This window comes from Microcebus murinus, chromosome 2 (genome assembly GCF_040939455.1).
Source record: "Microcebus murinus isolate Inina chromosome 2, M.murinus_Inina_mat1.0, whole genome shotgun sequence".
In the NCBI taxonomy this organism is placed as follows: Eukaryota; Metazoa; Chordata; class Mammalia; order Primates; family Cheirogaleidae; genus Microcebus; species Microcebus murinus.
The window spans coordinates 37,905,983-37,918,691 of NC_134105.1; the positions used below are offsets into that span (position 1 = coordinate 37,905,983).

The 12,709-nt window shown below is 38.2% G+C and overlaps 1 protein-coding gene across 11 annotated transcripts in view; it reads left to right on the plus strand.

The window, feature by feature from the left end:
* Positions 1-12,709, plus strand: part of ELAVL4 (ELAV like RNA binding protein 4) — a 146,591-nt gene that overhangs the window by 47,374 nt on the left and 86,508 nt on the right. For 2 of the 11 annotated variants that reach the window (XM_012776155.2, XM_075998219.1), the window contains exon 1: positions 10,792-11,080. The exons of 3 other annotated variants lie outside the window; for them this stretch is intronic. In XM_012776155.2, coding sequence (XP_012631609.1) covers positions 11,072-11,080 — 9 coding nt within the window. In that variant the 5' untranslated portion in view covers positions 10,792-11,071. Of the gene's footprint in view, positions 1-8,063; positions 8,244-10,791; positions 11,081-11,504; positions 11,842-12,709 lie in introns of those variants that run through there. 6 more of the 11 variants (XM_012776152.3, XM_020289504.2, XM_075998232.1 and 3 more) reach the window with 5 other exon arrangements.

The following is a 12,709-nucleotide window of genomic DNA, read 5'->3' on the forward strand; positions in this document are numbered from 1 at the left end:
TAAATATGAAATATCTGATTTCTAGTCAAAAGTGTAGTTTATTATATCTCAAACAACAAGCAGTACAACTAATCAAAGTATGCACCTAAACTACCAGCACAGTTTTGCCATCTTCACGGTAGCTTGTTTATGCCAGCAGCAAAGAACCCTGGAGAGCAAGTGAAGGTGAAATCAAAACACAAAAGGCATTTTCCACAACTTGTTGAGAATTGGTTATTTTTCCTTGCAAGAAGTGGTCCAAATCCTGGAAGAACTAGTCAGTTGGTGCAAGGTCTGGTGAATATGGTGGATGACAGAGAGTGTCCAAGTCCAGCTGCTGTAGTTTAAGCAGCATTGTTTGTGCAACATGTGGTTGAATGGTGTCTTGCAAGAGGATTGGCCTGTCTCTAATGACCAATCTGGGCAGCTTAATCACAAGCATCCTCATCATTTTGTTCAATTGGATGCTATAGACGTCCATTGTAATGGATCGACCAGGTTTCATGAAGCTGTAGTAGATAATACTAGTGCTGGACCACCAAACAGACGACACCATTAGCTTTTTTTGATGAATATTCAGTTTAGTACTGTTTTGGCACTTCATCTTTATCCAACAATTGTACTGAATGCTTGCAATTGTCAAAAATAGTCCATTTTTCATCACACGTAACAATACAGTGTAGAAATGGTTCATCTTTAGGTTGTGACAGCAAAGAAAGGCAAGCTTCGACACCATTTTTCTTCTGACATTCCTTTAATTCATGTGGAACCCATCTATCCAGCTTCTTTACCTTGTCTGTTTCAAATGGTCCAATATTGTTGGAATAGTAACATCAAACCTTGCTGCTAATTCATGCGTAGGTTGAAATGGATTTGCTTCCACTACAGCTTTCAGCTCATCATTATCCACCTTGATCTCAGGTCACCCACATGGCTCATTTCAAGATTAAAATCACCAGAACAGAACTTCTCAAACCATTGATGTACTGTGTGTTCATTAGCCACATCCTTCCCACTTTGTTGATATTTCATACTGTCTGTGCTGCATTGGTTCCACGACAGAATTTGTATTTGAAAATAACATGAATTTTTTACTTATCCATGATTTCATAAAAATTGCTCTAAAAAAACTTTGAAAAATTATCATAAGCCAAACCAGGCATTTGGAAGACTGAGGATGCACCTTCACAATAAAAATAAAACAAGCAGTGTCAAAGGGAAATGTGAGAGATCTCAACTGTCAAACTTAGTACTTAAGGAAATTGGACATTTCATAGTTAATAACCTTAATTCATTGAATACAGTGTGTAATAAATTATTTGAAAATCCTTGAAGTTTAGAATTATGTTCACAGTTGAACATAAATAAAATTTGGAAAATATTTGGAAAGATTAATGTCTCGGGGCTTTATAGACAATTTCATCTGAAGATCAACCACTCTGCTCCACTTCCAAAGATGGGGAATGGAATAGCACACAAATGAAATAATAGTAGGCAAAATGTTTTCCTTTAATTCTCATAGAACTAGGGTTCTGTCATCACCTGGTGGCAGAATACTGAAATTACAGGCACGTATTAGTTTTTTTTTTTAATGTTATTGTTTTAAATGTCAATAGATGTCAAAGACATTATTCTGAATGTTAGTTTTTGAATATAGAATACACAGAGAATAAGACTTAAAATTTTTAGATCTATACTTTTCTATATAAGCTGGTATGTTATAGTGAAGAGTGTGGACTGAGGTCATATGGGCATATGTAAATATGAAACCTATATTTGTCTCTTAATAGCTATTTTATCTTGAGAAAGTCACTGAAATTCTCTAATCTCTAGCTTTCTTATTGGAAATATCAGAGTTATGATATTTATAGGCAAAGCACCTACTGCAATGTTTGACACACGGTGAGTACTCAGTCAATATTAATTCTTGTTCCTTTTATAAAAGTATTTACTAAATAAGACATCTGCCCTCCCACAGTCATAATGTCATAAAATTCCTCTGTTTATACCTTTTAAAAATGGAAGAGGTTGAAATAGATTCAGAGGAGCCTTCAGAGGGGATCTAGCTAGGATGATCTGGCTGTCAATATCCCTTTCCTATTCCCTCCCCTACCTTTGTTCTTATATGAAATATCCTTCACTTTCCTAGCCAAATCCTATCATTCTTTAGGCCTAGCCTTACTTCCAGCTTCTCTCAGGAAATCTTCCCTCATCGCTGCAGATGGTATCCTTACCATCAACTATAACACTTCATTTTGATACTATTGTTTTTATATTGTTCCTTACACTATTAGCATTTATGCATAAAAAGAAAAGTTCCCTTCCAACCAGACTGTAAGCTCCTTGAAGGGGGGAAGAATATGACTTGTATTTATTTTTATACTTCTCACCAAGAATTTAGCACCTAACTTTGCCCACAAGATTAAGTAAATGTTTATCTGCAACAGGCATTTTGTATTAGAACTAGAACATACCATTCATCCTTTGTTAATTATTATTGTCTTATTATTCTCTAATTGTTTTGAGCATTTTTGCATCATATCTTCCTCAACAGGATTGAATTATCCTGAAGCTAACACAAACGTATCCATTTCTTCCCTATTTTTCTTTTCTTTTTTCTTTCTTTCTTTTTTTTTTTTTTTTTTTTGAGACAGAGTCTCACTTTGTTGCCCAGGCTAGAGTGAGTGCCATGGCGTCAGCCTAGCTCACAGCAACCTCCAACTCCTGGGCTCAAGCCATCCTCTTGCCTCAGCCTCCCAAGTAGCTGGGACTACAGGCATGCGCCACCATGCCCAGCTAATTTTTTCTATATATATTAGTTGTCCAATTAATTTCTTTCTATTTATAGTAGAGACGGGGGTCTCACTCTTGCTCAGGCTGGTTTCGAACTCCAGACCTCAAGCAGTCTACCCGCCTCAGCCTCCCAGAGTGCTAGGATTACAGGCGTGAGCCACCACGTCTGGCTTTTTTTCTTTTTTAATTAAATTATTTTCTCTCTTTACATGTGCTCATTTTCCACTTCCCTGCCTAGTTTTATATTAATAATAATTGCTACCATTTAGAGTGCTGCCTCCATCAAACCTATCTCTATTTTCATCCTGGCAACAAACCTTAAAGGAAGTATTATTGTGCCCATTGTACAGATGAGGAAACTGAGGCTAATGGAGCCTACCATGTTATTTTCCCCTTGAGATGTTCAACAGTTCCTAGTTGAATTGAATTAAATGGGCCTTGGGATAATATTTGAGGTGATGATGGGTGGGACTATTGATCTTCATTCATTCCTCATAACTCACTACTGCCCAGAAACGAGGACATAAAAGTTAATCCAACCAATGTTTTTTTAAGAAGGTACTTCATAGGGAGTTTTGCCAGGTTTGAAAGGGGGAAAAGGGCTGGGGTTGGTAAGTTAGCCAGGTACTCATCCTGCATTCTAGGACTTTTCACTTCTTAGCCTTAATCCTTTTTATCTCCCCCACTCTGAATTTACAGCCTGATCATAATGATAGGTTAAATGAGACATTTTGAGGACATACTTAGACAAAATCATGTCACAAAGAAATATTTTGCCTTTTATTAAAAATTTAAAAAGATTTTAAAAACTTCACTTTTTTAGTTGAGAAAAAAATGAGCATGCCTTTCATCCTCCCTTTCCTTTCTCTTCTAGTCTGTGTCCATTTTCCTTATTCATTCAACAAATATTTACTAAGCGTATTTACTAAGCATATTCTTCTGTGACATGATGGAGAACAGGTTGTACTTTTAGGTAAGGAGAACAGTTTTCTAGAAGAATGCTGCTAGATACAATAATTGTCACTACTGTGATGTTGAGTAAGATTGTGCGTGTCAAGTGCCTAGTGCAGTGTTTGGAATTCAGAAGACTCCTGGTAAAAGATAGCAATTTTTTTTTTTTTTTTTTTTTTTTTTGAGACAGAGTCTCGCTTTGTTGCCCAGGCTAGAGTGAGTGCCGTGGCGTCAGCCTAGCTCACAGCAACCTCAAACTCCTGGGCTCGAGTGATCCGTCTGCCTCAGCCTCCCGGGTAGCTGGGACTACAGGCATGCGCCACCATGCCCGGCTAATTTTTTATATATATATCAGTTGGCCAATTAATTTCTTTCTATTTATAGTAGAGACGGGGTCTCGCTCTTGCTCAGGCTGGTTTCGAACTCCTGACCTTGAGCAATCCGCCCACCTCGGCCTCCCAAGAGCTAGGATTACAGGCGTGAGCCACAGCGCCCGGCCAAGATAGCAATTTTTATTTGTACTTCACCAGTCCTATTATTCCTTTATATCTTTTTCTCCTCCCCCACCTCCCTTTCGCCTTTCCTTCCTTCTCTTCCTCCTCCTTGTCTTCCTTCTTTTTCCACAGATCTACCTTCCTTGCCTTTTATAATACATATATTCCTTTATTGGTAGTCCAGAATTTTTTAAACTCCATTTTGAATTATTTTCAAAACTGTGTTAAATTGTTAAAACACTGTATCCTTTAATGGTATGAATAGCTACTCCACACTTCATCTGTTCAGTGTACTTAGATTTGTAAAAATTTGTATTTATACTAGGGGGTTTTATGTTTTTGTTTTCTATTTTTAGTAAAGCTCATCTCAACTGTCATAAAGAGGTCCCAAATCCCTTTATGTAGAGATCTTCATAAATCCCTGTAGGTTTTCCCGTTGACCTGCCGAGTTTTTTGGGGCAGTGATAAAGAATGTATCAGCGAAAAGTCTAGGCTGTGACTCCATCTAAATTAGATTGTATGGATAAATGTATATTTACCTTTTTCAGAATTTTTAAAGTAAGGCAATTTTCCTGTCCTTTAAATTTTCTTTCCTAGAAAGACATCCTAGTGCTTTAACAATATGGTCAAAGACATATTTGAAAAAGTAAACATACATTGATTCTGGAAAGAAACTTCCCACTTTCAGCTGCTGTTCTAGCCTAAGGCTTAGGAGTATGGAAAGAAACTGGGAAGATTAAATGGGAATCTACTATTAGGTCAGTTTACCTACACAGGTGAACTCTTGTTGATTTAGGCAGATTAGACATCCATTTGTTACATTTCCTCACATAGTAGCATTCTTCTAGCTCTTTCCCACAATCCATAGTAGATGAAACTACTTAGGAAGGAGAAAGGCATCACACGGTTAGGTCATATATCTCCACGAGAACATTCGACAGTGAATTTCTGATCCTTCTGCTAGACTCCTTCGTGTCAGTCTGGTGCATCTTTCTTGCCTGTGTGGTATGTTTGCATTTTCCTATAAAATTGATTTAATGTTTCTACAGGAAAAAAAGACAAAAAACACCACAGTTCAACAAAGGAAAATTAAGCTTTAAATTTTATCAAAAGCCTTTAAATATAGCATACCATTGTCTGGGTGCACTGGTTGTATTTTTTCCTGAAGAAAGAAATGCCAGCAGTTTAGGTTTATGTTTCAATAAAAGAGTGAAAGGATGAAAAGAAATTGAACCACAGGAAAATGTCAGGTTGTAGTCACTGATGACGCTATTTAAATGGTGTGCTATAATCATATTAGGACAGAGCACATGGAATTCCTGATTTCTGCATGACAGTCAAGAAGGACCAGTAATTATCTGTGTGTGTGTGTGTGTGTGTGTGTGTGTGTGTGTATGTGAGTGTCTGTTCACTCTACCTTCCCACCCCATTCTGCTAATTTAATTGAGGGGCAAGAAGAGGTAATCCAGACAGCCGGAACCTGAGGTAAAGGTCTGCAGCTGTGCTCGGAGGGACTGGTGCAAAGAGAGAGGCTCATTCTGAGTTGGAGTTTTGTGCTGTTGCACGTGAATGCTCTGGAACTGCCCTAATGGACTGAAAATGAGCCGGCTACAGTCATATGGAACAGGTCTGTTTAGCCACATCGCTGGGTAGCATGGCAGATGGTAGACCGTCAATGGGTGGTATTGATTGGCTGGATTTGCCTTAGGGTAACAAGACTATGGGTCCTTAAAAACCCGCTTCATCTTATTTTCCTTTGTGCAGCTACGTACAGTAGTGGTTTTCTCTTCTCACTCTCCCTAGTCCCCAATATCTCCTTTTTCCCTTTTCAAATTAAAAGTCTCCCTTGGTAATCAAAATAGAGAGGTTACCTTGAGATAAACACTCTTTAAATTATCACCAAGGCAAGAAAACTTGAGAATATTTTATTTACTAGGCTGATTACATTTTAATGTTTGAGGAAAGTGACATTTTTAATTAGTGTTTAAGACATATGGTGAGTGTACAAATTAGCTTATTTCATACAACCAGAATTTGATGAGAGCAACTCCTCCTTCTCACTCCCCCAGTTAAAAATTGTCACTTGAAACTTAATATATGCGAGGAGGTTAAATGGTATTAAGTGATGCAGATTTGACTTAAAGATGAAGGAGATAGGCCCTGTTGTGTGTGGCTAAATGTTGCCTCGATGGGCTGCAAAAATACTAGTGTCAACACCTGTGTTTGCAAAAGAATGTGGAAGTTCCAGAGCTTTAATTTTGTCCAGCCAAGCAAACAAAATCCCAGGTATCTTCTGTGTGTTAGTTTCTGTTTTAGATACATGGGAACATAGGATAGTGTCCCCATGCTTTATAAGTAATAAGATCTTTCTTAAAATCAGGCCATATAATAATATAAGTGATGTAATTTATTTTTATTCAGGTAGTTCTATATTCTTTTAACATCTTCCCTCCATCACTTGGAGCTATCAACGTGGGACATTATATTTATTCTTGGCAGAGAAGCAGATTAATTGGAATAGAGTGATACAAAGGAGACGCCAAGTTAGCTATATATCTAAAATAGTATACAAAATGTTCCACTTCAAGGCAGATCTTGGGGAAAAGAACAGCCACAGGTAGAGATATGTGATTGGTTTGCTCTTATGGTTGTTTGTCACTATTCATATAATTGTGTTTTTAGAAGAAATCCTTAAGACGTTGGGGTTATTTTTCAGTGCCTTTACTTTTAAGCTTTTGGTTATTTCCTATCAGAAAAGACATCAAATAAACCTATATTCTACTCAAAAGAAAAGTTGCACCCCTAAACTCTTGCCTCCATCTTGTATGTGCTTTATCTGGACACATTCTGTGGAATTGGGTTTTCATTGCACATGTATTTTCCTCTTTTTGCTAAAGGAAAATATTTCCATGGGATTATTGATTTTCCCCCTTGCTCTGTGTTGATTATATTTTCCTTGTTCATCCTTTGCTGAATGAAACAAAGCTTGTTTGTGTCTCATTCTTCACAGTTCTTATTAGAATTGGTGGTGTTTTGTTCTGTTTCCTCACTTTAAGTCAGAGGAAGGAATTTTATTTATTTATTTTGACAAGATACAGTGAAAGACAATCTTGCCTGTTAGGATGCTGGCGTTTCTCAAGTCACATCCTATACCCAAAAGCTATTCCAATGCCAAAAAAAAAAAAAAAACACCCTCTTTTAAGATGGTTTATTTGAATCTGTGCACTCTACCCACCTGGTGGTTATATAGTGAACTGTTACTTTAAAGAGTAGTTTAAACACCAGCCATGTTTGGGGCAGGCTGCTCTTGCAAAGAGAGCAGTACATATAACAGGAGTCTACTGTGTGTGAGATAAGGGGAAAATTCAGCTCACTGACTAGAGGTTTTAATGTGTGAACTCTAGGGAAATAATATATTGACTGTTCCGTGGCGCGCAAGAAAATTGAAGAACCCTTTGCAGACGGAGTGCTTTGCAAAGGATTCTATCTGTTTCTCTTAAAACAAAATCTGTGGCAAGATGTTTGAAATCAGCAGGACGCTTAATGCTGCTTTGTTAAATAATGAGGTAATATTTTGTCACTTTTTTCTGGGCAGCATCTGTTTTCCTCCCCCCCCCCTTCATTTTTTCCCCCTATGTTTATGAAGGATTCTTTTCTTTTTTTTCTCATGGAAGTCAAGGAAATACAATTCACGCTTCCATTTCTGTTCCTTCCTTTCCGTGCTTTTGGAGAATTTGGTTGTCTTTTTTTTTTTTTTTTTTTTTTGCAGTTTCAGCCGGCTGCTGTTTCCTAGCCCATTGTGCCACGTAAGGCTTCTCCACTGCGCGGAGTAGGTAGTTATTAACGCTGAATTGGCTTCTGGTACAGTCCATCTGGACTCGGTGTGGGAAAGCTGGCTGCCGGCGACTGATGCTGAGATATCTGCAACCTTTGGGATGTGTGCATGGTGGCGAGGGGCTGACTGATATGAGATTACTTCTTTTAAGGGAAATTGTTATTAATGAGTCAAGAAACTGCTCATTTATGGTAAGAGGGATACAGCGGCACTGGCAGCCCCACAGTGCTGGGATATCATTTTTAGGTTGCCTTAGCTGCTTGAGTGAGACAAGTTTCTTTCCGTGGTGGTGGAGGATTGTAGCGGAAAAAAAAAAAAAATCATGCATGACTGGGAGACTCGCCTGCCTGATTCTTGAGATAATATATTGAGAATCTGTTGCTTTACAAATGTCACACCACTGATGTAGCGGTCAGCCCCTCACTCTGAAAGATGAATGATACTATTGGAAATGCGATAATAAGGTTGACTTTTCCCAACAATAGGATTCTGCCTTTGTCTTTAGAGAAAAGGCCTCTGAGGACATTTGTGCGTTTGTTTGAGGATTCCGTTGAAAGACTTTAGATTGGAGGTTTTGGAGAAGTGATCAATATACAAAGTGCATGGATTTTGTTTTAGCCTAGCAAAACCAGTTAGTAATTTATACTATAATATACAGTTACTATTTTGGAAAAGTGGCCAGAATATATTTTTATATGCCTAATTATGATTTATGGTTCACTAAGTGTACTGAGGTTAGTGTAGAAGGGAGAAAAGGATTTTTAAAAATTCCATCTTTTATAACCGCCAGAGAAATACTAAGTATATATTTTGTTCCAAACGAGCTGTTTTTGTGTGTTTGTCAGCATTGTCTTAATGTTTACTTTTCACAATATTTTAATATTGGTGAGATGGCACTCAGAGTTTCTATTGTTGATTTGGGGCACATGTGCCTACCCTTTGTACATATGTTGAGCCATTTAGAGCACACTTAACCTGTGAATTCATCCTTAATACACAGTTCAACAGATACTGTAGTACTATTATGATTCATAGGACTTTTTATACATTTGCTGAAAAATCATTTTAAAAGTTTACTTTATTCAGTATTGTTCCACTTGAAGTGATTGTAGTCTTAGCATTTTTACTCTTCTATTTCACATATTTTCATTTCTAATAGCTAAATTTATTTATACTCAAGTCTAATAGTTCATGCAGTATGCCCAACTTGTATTGTTTTATGGTGTATCTGTATTTTTTAAAGTGTGTGTGTGTATCTATATATATGTATGTTTATGTATTCATGAAACAGTAGCTTGGAGAGAATAGTTTTAATCTTTAAAAATGTAAAGGTTATATACTTTTTAAATAATTTTTTCACAAACCCATTTATTCTTAGACTTTAAAGACTAGGAGTGTAACATAATTTTCAGCCTGTATTTCTACTCTGCCTAGTTTTACCTCACTGTCAACTCCAGCCAGAGATTAAAGACTACGTTGAATTATATCTTTGGAAATATTTGTTGCCTCTGTATATTTATTGAGGAACAAATTGATTAAAGTATGAATTAAAGAAATAGTAGTAAGTTAGCCTTTTGCATAGGTGTGAGGCATAAACTTCTCAGTTAAGCCACTTAAAAAACCTAAATCAGAAGGAAAAAAATACTAATAAAGGCTTGGTAGCATAGAGGTTATAAAATGTGTAACAGAGGCAGACAAACTATATACATCACCACACACTTGCTAAATGTCTCTTTGCAAATCTTTTAAGTGGCCAAAAAAAAAAAAGACATCCTTCAAAGGAGAGGAGTAAAATCATTTGTTTAGTTAAGCAAAATGAGCACTCTGCACAGGTTGTAAAATGAGACTGTTGTCAAAAACCATGTTTTACCTTTCTCTATAGCGGTAGGGAAAGCAAAAGGAGAATGTGTTTTTGTGGATTTTTAAAAATTCAGATCATGCCCCTATCCAAGTTGAAAAATAAATTCATTTAAATAAATCATTCATCATTCTCTGTTTTGAAAAGCTCAGACAGAAGGCAGAAAGGTAGAGGCTGACAGCTGCCCCCCTCCACCCTCCAGACTTTTTTCTTTTTTTGTTTATTAGGAAATAGTTTTCTGAGGCAAACTTGTATGAACCCAGTTCATGGAGCAAGCTTAATCTCCAACTTGCATGCTTTTGATATGTTGGTCATGTTAGCTGCAAAAGGAGCATTACTTACTAAAAATCAGCAATATTGTGAAATAATAAAGTTAAAATGTAGATGAATTAGCACATTAAAGTGCTTTTGTTGTATCTTTAAGCCTAGAGGCAGATCATTAAATATGTATTTAGCTAGAAAGCAACTGTCGAGAAAGATAAGGTGGTTGAAAATATTCTACACTGGAAAAGCCCTCCATCAGAGGGTGGGATGGTTCAGCCCTCAGGACAGGGGAAAGGGAAGACACTCCCACTGTTAAGATTTGCAAGCCTCCAGTGACCTGCAGTTGTTACAGTACTTTTGAGCTGGGGGGAGGGAAAAGGTAAAAATACAAGTATGGCTGTTGTTGCTTCAGCCGGGCCTTAATTACCAGACACAAGAAGCAGTTCAGAAATCTGGTCTCTGTTGTTGTAGAGGTCACCAAATCATTAACATCGTCAATCTGGCAGTAGCTAATTTAAATAGCACCTGATGTTGCAACGCCTCCCTTCGCTTCCCCAGCCAATCAGATTCTGGTTTCTGCTGACAGATGGTCCCATAAATGGATGTAAAAAGGGGAAGCTTCGAGCCAATTTCAGCAAGGCTCTGTTCAGTTGTTCTTATCTACATCCTAGAATCGGGGGTTTCAGCTCACTGCTCCTTTTCTTTCTTTTTTTTTTCTTTCTCTCCCCCTGCCCCCCCTCCAAAATAATTGATTTACTTTACAATCATCCGCATTGTGTTTTGTGGATCTTTAAATATATATAACAATAATAGTCATTTAAAAAATATATTCTGAAATCTTTGAAAATTTTAAGAGAAGAGTCGAAGCTCTGCGAGACCCAATATTTGCCAATAAGAATGGTTATGGTAGGTATGACTAGATTTATAATCTGTTATTTGTTTTGCTGGAGGGAAAAAAGCATCTACACCTTGACCAGTCTTATGCTTGCACAAGAGTTTAGTTCTCTGCTGCTGTTTGGTTCCTACATTTACTATCTCTTTTGTGTAGAGAGTGCGGGTAGGTCCTTTTATTGAAAAGCAGTGGGGATATAGATTGTCATTTTGCACAGGTCGTTGTCAGTTTTCCCTTCAACATAAAGGTGGGGGTGGAGGGTGGGCTAAAATAATTGCTGGTTTGTTGAAAGAGGTTATATTACTTGAGACCATAATGGCAAAAGAAGGGTTTTATTTTTGTAAGGGAGAGGGGGTTTGTCTACGTGCCTGGGATTTGTGGGGCTGGGGGTGGATACAGCGGGGTTAGGAATCTCTCCATTTCCGTGCTGGAAATTTAAACCTCGAGAGGCAGCTCCTGGATACTGAACGTTAAGATGGGCAGTTGTGTTTTGGGGGACTGCGCAGTAGAAACGGCAAAGAGAGTGATTTATTTGGGCTTCAGTAAATGCTGCATCTTGTATTTCAAAGAGTTTCCTGTCATGACCTCATAAAAAAGAGGAGGCGGCTTGTATGTGTAGCGGTGCCTGGCGTGTTGAGTTGTTGCTTCCTTCTCTGGGCAGCAGCTCTGTAAGAAGGAATGTCAGCTTTTACATAACGTTCCTTTCTGCTTTTGACACACTGTGTGAGGGTCCATCTTCTTCTGATCACAGATGGAGTGGAATGGCTTGAAGATGGTAAGTGAAAAGAGGAAGGCAGCTTGGAGGTTCCAGCCGTGTGTGTGTGTGTGTGTGTGTGTGTGTGTGTGTGTGTGTGTGTGTGTGTAGGGATGGTGAACTGTGCATCGTAAATCACTGTGCTGATCGTTTGTGTGTGTGTGTGTATGTGTGTGTTGATTAGTATTTCTCTTTTCTGAAAACCAGAATCCATCTCCAAGTGTAATGGCACTGCATGCACACAAGGCACACACACTGCTTCTTTCATCAAACACATTATAGCCAAGCAAGGTTGGTGTCTTTTTTGACAATCAATGTCACTGTCACTGTTGGCTGGCGTGTCCACCGCCTCTGAGCCTTCAACGGAATTACACGACTGCTAAAGTTAAAGGCACATTTCTTTTTCAGTCTCATGCTAGGAGTGATGGGGAAGGCTGGGAATGAGGGGTGGAGGAGGTGAGATTCAGTACCAGCGGATGCAATTGTGAAACAGGACTTTCGAATGTGGAAGGGGAAGTGGAAAACCTTTCTGCCGAAGTAGTAAATCTATTTTTAGCACCATCTTTTTCTGAAAAAAGAAGCAGGGAAACTCCTTGAGTGCCGCTTCTGTCGCCTGATGTTGACCCTGAAGATATGGCACAAAATGGCATGATCAGATGCCACGAGTGCCCACTTTGACTTTGAATTTTCACCAGCAATAGGTTTCATGGGGTTTCAGAGCTGGCTATGGGGGGAGGCTGTAAATTCATATCCATCTTACTTATTTTTCTCTAGAAAAGCCCGGGGAGGACTTTTCACTCTGCATAGATGTTATAACAAAGCTGTGGTCTTTTTCCCATTCTTAGAGGATTGCCTTTGTCTGGCTGCTTGTTTTGATGGGTGTAAAACA